The sequence below is a fragment of the Amphibalanus amphitrite genome, unplaced genomic scaffold (assembly GCF_019059575.1).
Source record: "Amphibalanus amphitrite isolate SeventyFive unplaced genomic scaffold, NRLGWU_Aamphi_draft 000109F_arrow, whole genome shotgun sequence".
Taxonomy (NCBI): domain Eukaryota; kingdom Metazoa; phylum Arthropoda; class Thecostraca; order Balanomorpha; family Balanidae; genus Amphibalanus; species Amphibalanus amphitrite.
In genome coordinates this window covers 289,532-299,555 of record NW_024881604.1, presented here as the reverse complement: position 1 = coordinate 299,555, position 10,024 = coordinate 289,532, and the positions used below count along the sequence as shown (strand labels likewise).

At 51.6% G+C, this 10,024-nt stretch overlaps 2 protein-coding genes across 4 annotated transcripts; one reads left to right on the top strand and one right to left on the bottom strand.

Moving 5' to 3' along the window:
* Window positions 1–1,870: 1,870 nt before the first annotated feature.
* Window positions 1,871–5,891, bottom strand: LOC122380895. Of its 3 annotated transcripts, XM_043364490.1 has the most exons (3): window positions 5,828–5,855; window positions 3,846–3,907; window positions 1,871–3,473 (listed from the first exon to the last, which is right to left on the bottom strand). In XM_043364490.1, the coding sequence occupies exon 3, from the start codon at window positions 3,471–3,473 to the stop codon at window positions 2,559–2,561; it is 915 nt and encodes a 304-aa protein (XP_043220425.1). In that variant the 5' UTR covers window positions 3,846–3,907; window positions 5,828–5,855; the 3' UTR covers window positions 1,871–2,558. The 3 variants fall into 3 exon arrangements, with proteins under 3 accessions (XP_043220425.1, XP_043220424.1, XP_043220423.1); XM_043364489.1 differs by lacking the exon at window positions 3,846–3,907 and having other exon boundaries at window positions 5,828–5,891; XM_043364488.1 differs by lacking the exon at window positions 3,846–3,907 and having other exon boundaries at window positions 5,738–5,839.
* On the top strand, window positions 5,837–9,966 carry LOC122380894 (39S ribosomal protein L19, mitochondrial-like). Its single transcript, XM_043364486.1, has 6 exons — window positions 5,837–6,373; window positions 6,976–7,117; window positions 7,383–7,507; window positions 7,785–7,919; window positions 9,060–9,247; window positions 9,546–9,966. The coding sequence occupies exons 1-6, from the start codon at window positions 6,316–6,318 to the stop codon at window positions 9,822–9,824; spliced, it is 927 nt and encodes a 308-aa protein (XP_043220421.1). The 5' UTR covers window positions 5,837–6,315; the 3' UTR covers window positions 9,825–9,966.
* The last annotated feature ends 58 nt before the right edge of the window (window positions 9,967–10,024 follow it).

Sequence of the window (10,024 nt, the reverse complement as noted above, 5' to 3'; positions counted from 1 at the left end):
GTGTCGCTGGAAGGTCAGCGGGGGAGGGGAGGGGGGGCAGGGGGAGGGGCAAGGTGACGCTGGCGGTGACTTGGCAGAATGCAGACCTTGAACGCTAAATTCAGTTGATCTTGTCTTAGGCTTGGCGGCATTAGCAATTAGCTGCTAATTGTTAATGGATTTCTTCAAGCTTATCTTCTCCTTCACCTTGGGTAAACCTCCCACGTTATCTGATACAATTAACGATGTTTGAAGTCGGCCTTAACATGCATGTAGTTACAACCTATATTGTCTACCGAGGGCAATGAGAGATTTGCTCGTCACTATCACCAAATTACCGGGCTACACAAACATGATGGCAAATTTTCGCTGCCGTCGGTGGGACGGACGACGGTGAACGGAGCCAGGGGTAAATAAGAACTAAGACGGAGACATCGGATCGATGTAGCAGCTGCCAGTCGCCGAGGCTGAGCTCACCTCAGGCATATTTGGGCATGTCGGGTGACTGGTGGAAGCACATGTGCTGTCCCCCGCGCCGTCATCCGATCTGCGACGATGCCGGTGTACACACCATCAGTCACAGCAAGTTGTGCAACACTGCTCTCACGGCTCCGGTCATACCGTCCACTGGCGGCTCATGCTCCAACAAAATCAATCGGCAACTTGTGGCAGTCTGTCGCCCGTCCGCCCACCCAGCAGGCTGTCGGCGGCACCGCGACACTCCATGGCGCTAATTCGCCACTTTTTACCGCCCCCTCCCACCGCAGCTCGCAGCCATTAGATGTCCGGTCCGCTGGTAAAAACGCGTCCGGCCCGCCGCCGAGCTCGACAAACATGTGCTCGTCGCCCGCAGAGTGTCGAGGTGCGCCGCGTCCGTCACCGTACGCCGCATCTGTCGACACCTGGCTAATTCCGCGGGCGGAAGAGAGGAAGCCCAGGAAGGCGGATGCAACACCGATTCAGCTCCCGTTACTTGCGGAAGGATACACCTCCAGCTGTGGGCGGGAGTAGGTAGTTGACTGCCCGGCCCGTTCGCAGTCTCCCCCAGCAACATTCCGACCCGTGCCGAGACCCGGCGCACCGCCCTAGGGTCGGTGGCCGCGCCGGGCGGTTTTTGCTCCACTGCGCTGATGCCGTCAGCGTGCAGGCCAGCTCTCAGGTGGTTTCGGCGCCTCGCTCTGCCTCTGCTCTGCTCCTCTCTGGGTCAGACGACCCGGGGACGCAGACAGCCGTCGATCACTGGACTGTCCCGTGAGGTCACTACGAGGTCAGACAGTGTCCTAGCAGCACAACGGCTGGCTTGGAAGGTCACCAGTCACAGCGTTTTGACAGCTATTTTTAGCACATATTTCACGCAAGGCGGCAGCTAGTACAACCTAGGCGGTGGGCCTCAGGTTTTAAAGAGTAGAGGGTTCCCACTTCCCAGTGGAATATGTTCGGCGTAAAACGATTTATGACAAAAACTAGACCTGCTTGAGTCACAACGTAGCCACGTGGCTGGAACGGTTGCGCTGAATGCTGATGCTGGCCATTTGACGGAAGACTGAGGGATAATTAAATTATACCCTACTCGATCAGTACAAAAAAAGTCTGCGATGTAGTGCAAAAGTTATATGCGGAGGCAGCGAAGCGCTCAGAAGGTTTAGCACTATGATTATTAACACAAGACATTGTAATAAAACGGAGCTGAAAAATAATAAAAATCCCCCCGTAAGCCCCGGGTTGAAGAGCTCAAAATAGTAGCGCAGTTTGACCCTAGATGGCGTGCGACCTACAAAAAAAAAGACGAAGATGGCGCTACAGCGTCACTGAAATTGTTTATTTCACTGAAATCTGAGAAAGTAACTTAATCGTAGTTAAGAAGCGGTCACCGCTCAAAAAGAAAAGGAAGTAGATACTTAAGTGTATTCGTGAGCAAAATCTGCAAACTGGAACATTTCTCAGCATGGAGACATAACTAAATGGGAAGTGAGCGGGCTAGAAACGAATTCATAATTTCCAGCAGTAAATTGTGTACTGCTAATAAACGCAAAAACGGACTTCTGTGAAAGATAGGACTTGTACGAATATGTAAAACTACTGATTTGCACATAAGCGTGCAATGCAAATGACATGGAAAATATACAAGGAAACAGCAAAGCTGTAAATATGAATACGGAATAGGTACAATGTTAAAACTTTCTCAAGAGAACAATGGGCAGATCAGGTTCACTTTGAGATCATGGTCCCATGCATTATTGCTCCACAAGTTAGCATTATTGATGGAAAATACCTAAAACGCAAGCTCCTACCGCAACTACTTTGCATATCGTAAGGCAAGGTTAGGCAAGTTTACAAGCACCACCAATTTAATGTGACAAGCATTTATCAGCATCACAAAATTACCCGTTGAGCTACGAAACGGTGCATATTAGCGGCAGTGGCTTGGTGGCGATCGCTCGGCCCCGGAGCTGGCAGGCCGGGTGAGCGCTGACCGACCGGCCGCATGGTTAGGCACCTCTCACTGTTCAGGTCGGCGGCGGCCGGGCAGATCCTCTCAGTAGGCCGGACGGGACCTCTCGTCAGGCCACACTCGGTGGCTAGATGGCCAGCGCGGCCGTCAGTCGGCTCAGCTCCGACACCAGTTTGTGGCTGTCCCCGGCGGACAGCGGCGGTGCCGCGCTCACGGCCGCCGTCTGCGCATCGGCCACGGCGGCGGCGTGCTGCGCCACGCGCTCCGTCTGTCGGTACAGCTCCTCCGACTGGGCCAGAAGCTGACCGAGCCGGCCGTGCGGCGGCGGAGGCGCCGGGGCCGCCTCCAACCGCGGCCGCACGCCGTCCAGCTGCAGCCGCGTTTGCCGCAGCAGGCAGCACGTGCGGTCGCAGAGCTCGCGCAGCGCCGCCAGCTGCCGGTCGTCGGCGCGCGGCCGGTCCGCCTGCAGCCGCGACAGACGCTGGTTCAGCTCGTCGAGCTCGGTGGCGGCGCCGGCCGCCTGGCGCGCCAGCTGTGTCCGGTCGGCGGGCGGCTCCGTCTCGGCGCTGAGGTCCTGTCGGATGTCGGCGGCGATCAGGTCCGGCTGGGACCGCAGCGCCTCCTGGGTCTGCTCGGCGCAGCACAACTCCGAGAGCAGCGCCTGCTCGTCGGCCGGCGCCACCGTCACTGGGTGCTCGCGCTCCTCACGCAGCACGGCCGCCACGTTCAGCAGCGGCAACCAGAAGGCGGCCGCGCCGCCGGCCGTCTGCGGCTCGCTCAGCTCGGGTCCGCCGGCCGTGCGCAGGAAGCCGAGGCCGGCCAGCGCGCTGCGGACGGCCGCTGCATCAGCCGGGTCCGGGAGTCGGCCGGCCAGAGCCGGCTCAATCTGCAGACAGCACCAGTGCAGCAGGGAGGTGCGGTGCTCGCTGGGCTGCAGCAGCACCTGCCGCAGCCATGGCTCTGCTGCATCCTCCAGCAGCGGACACTGGAGTGAGCGCAGTGTGCGGCACACAGCCACCAGCGGATCAGCGGCTGCACACATCTGCCAGAAACAGTATTTCATTAGCTAATGGGTGACACTCGGAAAACACAGTTCTATGTTGATTGCCAAGATGCTTATTCAAAATTACCTTGCTGAACAGTGGCATCTCAATCTGAATCTGCTTCTTCTAGTGCACTAACATCTTCCTGCAAGAGCAGAAACCTAGGCATATGTGTAGATGAAGTATGAATGGTAGGTCTTAACCCTCGCCGGCCGAGGGGGGGGGGCGGGTGCCCCCCCCCCCATAGGGTTTTTTCGCGATAGCTCCGAACACGCTGGCGATAGAGAGCTGAAGCTTGGCATACCTGACCTTTGATCCAAGCCGGATCTTTTGACACCAACCGCATTTTTGGGTCAGGTCAGGTCACTGACCTATGACGTCATAAGTGAACCTCTGCACGGTCTTCAGATGTCGCAACTTCGCAACGCCCTCACTGCCAGAGGAGATGTCACAGGGAAATGAAACTTGCAGGATCTAGTATCCATTATGAGTCCCACAACTTGTATATCTCTGATTTTTCCTAAAGGTCATATGAGGTCAGGTCATTTTCATGACCTCACCATTTTAAGTCAATGGGGAAAAATGAAAACTGCTATTCTGGCGCCGGGAACGATCTCCAACTATCTCAAGCATACAGAATCGTGATTTGATGCACTCCTTGCAAGGTTAGATGCGTCACTTTTGCAATGTTGACCTTGCGTGACGTCATTTATGACGTCATCAAGGTCATATTAGTTTTTCGTCAATAACTCTTGATCAAATTGAGCTAGCGAGTCGGGAAAGCCACCAATGGACTCAGGAAGACCTGCCGAATCGAATGATATGCGACATGACCTCTTTTGACCAACTTCGTGACCTGGGGGGTGCTGACCTGACCTTGACCTGAGGTCAACACCCCAAGTTGACCTGACCCGGACAAAAAGTATATCATTCGACGCGCCTGAGCGAGACGATCACGATGCTGCCAAAATCGGCGCTCTGCGGCCGTTTTTTGCGAAGTTATTCACCAAAAACTGAACCGTACCTTGGGGCACTTGACCTGACCTCAGAGGTCACCGGTTGACCTAGGACCTTAAAATCGGGTGCCAATCTCTGCGTCTCGTAACGGCGCACACGCTCGTTTTTTCCGCGACGCGCTAGCTCCACCACGGGCGAAACGGCGAGGGGGGTCGTACCCGCCCCCCTCAGCCGGCGCGTATGTAGAAAACCGGGTAAATGTCAAGTTTAAGTCCTAAGAAGATTTCATTGATAAATTTTTCATATTTTCACATTATTTGACATCCTGAATCCAAAAATGATACTCATATGTCTCGCAAATAAAAGGAAAAAACATAATCAAACCTGACCTAACCTTACCTACTTACCTATAACCACTTTGAAACAAATCATGCTTCCAGATCCCATGACGGCTTCCAAATTAAAGGATTTTTCAGAGGTATTGCGATGCGAATATATACATACTATGTTGGAAGGTGGGAAAGATAAATCGTTTTGCTAAGGGCTACGGTATGTAAATATTTTCGATCTATGTGGTATTCACTTCTTTTTACCCGAAAACATGTGCGCCAGTGAGAAAATATTCATGGGTCACCTAACACCATATGATGTTTCATTCAAGTATTTTGGGGGGGGGGGCCAAAAGCTATGTTGGCCCCCCCTCTCAGGCTTTTGGGGGGGGCCATGGCCCCCGTGGCCCCCCCTGGATCCGCCAGTGATAACCTACCAACCTACAACCTACAAACCTACCCTAACCTAACCTAACCTACAAACCTACCTACCTACAACCTAAAACCTACAAACCTACAACCTAACCTAACCTAAAACCTAAAATTTTTGCTGTTTCATATTTGTATCAACAGCGTCACAATTGTAGTTAGGACCTAAACTTGACATATACCGAAAACCAATAGGTCCGGCGAGGGTTAAGGTTGTAGGACTTGTAGCTTGGTAGGTTGTAGGTTGTAGATTTCAGGCTGGAAAGCTGTAAGTTGGTAGGTTGAAAGTTATATGAATGTTAGTAGGTAAGGCGCGTCAGGTTAGATTGCTTTTTTATCTTCGCTGTACTTCATCTACACTTTTACCAAAACCTACAATGCATATTTATAATTTGACAAGCATAAAAATGAAAGTGGTGATGCATAAACTGTGAAACAATTCGTGAATAATCTTCCGAATTCACAGGTGTTTAACCCTGATAAGATCAAGCTCAAGCTCAAAATGAAATCCAACATCAAGACCGCATTTGTTACAGATCACTACTCACACTTGCTGATTAACTATCGATGCGAATTGAAATTGTGGGAAGTATTTTCTATAAAACGAGGGATATCAACGCCTAAAACAATAAATTCACCTCCTATTTGAGCGCTGGGGCGTTGCCGTCTGTTACCGCCGAACGGCGAGGACGAGCATTCGTAAGCTATACCTCTGTTCGTACAACTCTACGCTTGCAGTATTAGCAAATGCTGTTGCATATCACATGCATATCACCGAAAATAATAGCTTTCAAACACAGTATTTATTTTTTATAAAATGTTAAGAAATAGAAACTCAAAGTAATAGAACCATCAATTTATTGAAAATCTTAAGAAATCATGTAAGCTTGGTGACAAAAGCGAGCCACCCACTTTGAGTGAACAGCAAAGTTGTTTGCGACATTTATACCGCACCTGCTACTATCAGGCATGCCAAAGTTTTGCTGGGTGCTGGACGTGCTGGAGTTCAATTTGGGTTGAATTGATTTGCATTTAATTACATTAAAATAACTACAAATAAAGCCTGAATCATCTGTATCGTTTACCCCTATTTACTGCTTGATGAAATAAATCAAAGTTTCGCGTAATGGCATCGTTGTGGCTGCCACGCGTAAGCAGGGCATGCAGTGCATTTTGCAGCAATAGTAAGTATATACCTACCTTGCTGTTTTTCTGAAATATTTGTCTAGGGATATTTAGCGCTGATTAGGAAACAGCATCCTGGGTGCCTGATTTGCATGCGATCACAATTTACATCATTGTAATATAATGCTATCATCATGGAAGAGAATTGCAAATTCCTGCTGCATTGGCATGTCAATGTGTCTTCAAAGACACATGTGTAATCGTAAACCCACTCATGGCTATGCCTCAACCTAACTTAAGATGTTCATTAGTGTAGCTTTGTAGCCCAACTTTCTTCTGAGATGGGCTTAGATGTGGCAGTTAATTAAATGTTGGCTGCGTCAGCCCCATTCATTCCATTCATTCCTTTGGCTGAGGTTCTCTTGCAGTTTGTAATGGCCTTATTTGACTGAATCAATATCAAATGCTTTATTTTTAGATATCCATTATGCTTGCAAATGCTTGAAATGCTTTATTTTTTCAACTGTTTGTCTAGGAAAATGAACAGTATAAAGAAAAGCTATTAAGAATGACAATGTCATTCAGAATTTGTCAGAGCTTATTGCTTTAACTGTATGGTTCAAATGATGAGTAAGTGGTGTATTTGTGGCCCTACTTCCAGCTTCTGTTCGCCTGCTGGCCTCCTCTGCCCTGGATGGAGCGGCATCACCAGCAGCACCAGCAGCAGCACAGACCAGTGATCAGGCCACTGCTGCGCCCGAGTCCAAGCAGGACCAGCGCACCTCCTCTCTACCAGAGTATAGGTACAAAGAGATATAAGCATTGTGTCCTTTGTTGTGTCTATATACCTACCCTACCTTACCAGAAGTATAAAAGCTATAAATATTTTTTTGCTGCAGGAAGATGATAAATGTGCCCAACTTTGATAAGCATTTTTCAAGTTTTTTATTACTCCATGCCAGACCCTGTAGGCTGTAGCATCAATGTCTTATGTAGCTGTGAAGGAGCTGCGAGTACAGTGGATGCGTTAGACCCGACGCCCTTCTGTGAGTGTATTCTGCTCCCCAGGTTTGTTTACCCCGAGTTTCTGCCGAACCCTGACCTGCGGCTGCGCCACCGGCTGGCCGAGCGCCTGGAGCGCGCCGACATGCTGCGCCGTCGGACACGCATCGAGATCCCCGAGTTTTACGTCGGTACGTTGGGCTCACGATCGCCGCGCATTGTCCTCTGAGTATCGTGCGTTGCGAATGACCATACGATGTCTATCATCACAGTGTTTCTTTATCACCCAAGTTTTTACTTTCTTGAACGATAAATGACCGTGTTGGGCTGTTGGAGAGCCGGTGGGAAGCCTTTCGCAATCGTTGGTCTGCCTTTTCTTGTTAACAACGGGCTCCGGCTGTCTTTCGCGGAACAATTCTGACTTGTCCGTGACCTCTGACCTGACGATCCGCTCTGACCCTCGGACAGGCAGTGTCCTGGCGGTGACAGTGTCGGACCCGCAGGCGCCCGGCAAGACGAGCCGCTTCGTCGGCATCTGCATCCTGCGTGAGGACCACGGCCTGCGCGCTACCATGACGCTGAGGAACGCCATCGACCAGCAGGGTGAGCTGAGCGCCCCCCCCCCCCGACCGATCCCTGTATCGGCCCCCGCTGGGACGAAAGTAATAGAATGTATCATCCTGAAGTGATACGCTGATGCGGTAACCCCTTCTCACATTACAGATTATATGAAACTTCAGTATAAAATACCAGTAAAACGCCTTTTGGGCGAAGAACGAGCGAGCGAGATAGTGAGCCCTGCACGTGCGGAAGGGCGATAGGGTACTTCCAACGGGCTTGTGCAAAGCACCCTTCTAACCGGTCGCTAGCGGTGTGCCAAATTTGAACGCAATCGGCCCAGCCGTTCCTGAGATCTGGAAGCGGCATTCTGCACGTGCGCACGTGCAAACGGGGTCCAAACTGACTTTTGCACGGCACCCTACTAACCGGTCCCCAACCGTGTACCAAATTTGAGCGCAATCGGCCCAGCCGTTCTCGAGATCTGGAAGCGCCCCCTGCACGTGCGCACGTGCAGTAGGCAGTAGCACCCTAACCGCAACACATGGGAATGCATTGCCTGGTGGGTGCCTACCTGTATGCCAAGTTTCAGCGAAATCGCCCCAGTAATTACCGAGTTACTGAAATGGGAACAAATTTGGCACCTCTTCTTTTTGTATTTTGCACGTGCAGTGGGGGTCACTCACATAGATCAAGAGTATCCGACCTTTGGTAGAAGGGATGCAGCTACCCTATAAAAATTACCGCAAGACAATCGCTCAAGCCGCTGCTGAGATATGGGCCTCTCAAAATCATTACTTTTGCAAAACTGCTTGAACACCCTTGACTTTTCACGTGGCACGTGCCACGACGGTCACTGAGATGTATCAAAAGAAGTCAATTACGGGGTAGAAGGGATGGGGCTACCCAGCAAAAAAGACCGCAGGCCAATCAGTCCAGCGGTTGCTGAGATATAAGCCTCTCAAAAGCGTTACAGGCCGGGCCGGGCCGGGCCGGGCCGCTCATACTGAGATTTTTCCGTTATATTGAAAAGACTTCGCTTCGCTCGCTGCGCTCGCTCGCTCGTAATCATTTGATCCCCGGACGATTCGAGACATGCTGCATGCATGCATTTATTATTGGGCCCCCGTCGTCTTTTTTTCTGCATGGCTGGAGCCCTGACGCCCTCCCCTCCCTCGACGGCAGGAGTGGAGATCTGCTACCCATTGTACAACCCGACGCTGCAGAAGATCGAGGTTCTGCGGCTGGAGAAGCGGCTGGACGAGGATCTGCGCTACCTGCGCGACTGTCCGCTCGAGTACAGCACGTTCGCCTTCGATATGGAGCCCGAGCACGCCGCCGACTCCGGAGAAGTGCCCGTCAATCCCGTCAAGGTGAGCGAGTCACAGCGCAGGGGGCGTCTGGATCAAAGGCCAAAGACCCTACAATGCCTAAAAATACGATACCAATACTAACTACTTACCTATTCGTTACATCACACAGCTCATCCACTGATCAGCAGCGGCGTATCGCGTTTCAACCAATTTAATTAAGTGTCTGCTGAGTTGTGCCCTGCCAGTGCAGTCTGGTTTAGGCCGACGAATCGTTTGCGCCGAGTCGATGTTTCATTCCAGCCGGTCAGCGTTGTTACCCTATCCTGCTCCGTTGTGTGACGTTTTCCCCTTCCGGCAGGTGCCGCTGCGGCCGCGGCCCTGGACCTGGCGCTGGGAGCGCGCCGGTATGAAGGGCCTCATCGTGCCAGAGCTGCGCGAGGACTTCTATGAGCGCGCCAAGAAGGTGTCTGAGCCGTGGCACAAGTACGACCTGATGCGCGAGTACCGGCGCTCCGTGCCCGTCGAGGACCAGCGCGAGATCTACGCCGAGGTGCACGAGCACGTGCAGTCGCTGGAGACGGACCAGCGCCGCGTGCGACGGCGGCGCGTGTTCGTCGCGCCCAAGAAGACCTCGTAGTGGGCCTGAGAAGAAGCCAGAGTGTGACAGGGACTATAGGAGTGTGGTGAGCGATTGTAGATTGTGTTGTATCGTGAGAACGGCAGTGTAAGATGGATGCAGATTTGATCAGGTGCCTGAAATATACAATTGAAGTTGACAATTTCGCAAGGTTCCCATTCATTTTTTCGCAATGAGTGTTCCGATGTTCATTGACGGCG

What these genes read in the sequence shown, in the direction of transcription:
- LOC122380895 (XM_043364489.1), bottom strand. Translation starts at nt 3,473, where the DNA reads ATGTGTGCAGCCGCTGATCCGCTGGTGGCTGTGTGCCGCACACTGCGC.
- LOC122380894 (XM_043364486.1), top strand. Translation starts at nt 6,316, where the DNA reads ATGGCATCGTTGTGGCTGCCACGCGTAAGCAGGGCATGCAGTGCATTT. An exon ending in CAGTGCATTTTGCAGCAATA is followed by an intron (nt 6,374 to 6,975) that starts GTAAGTATATAC and finishes CCCTACTTCCAG; the next exon opens with CTTCTGTTCGCCTGCTGGCC. An exon ending in TCCTCTCTACCAGAGTATAG is followed by an intron (nt 7,118 to 7,382) that starts GTACAAAGAGAT and finishes TCTGCTCCCCAG; the next exon opens with GTTTGTTTACCCCGAGTTTC.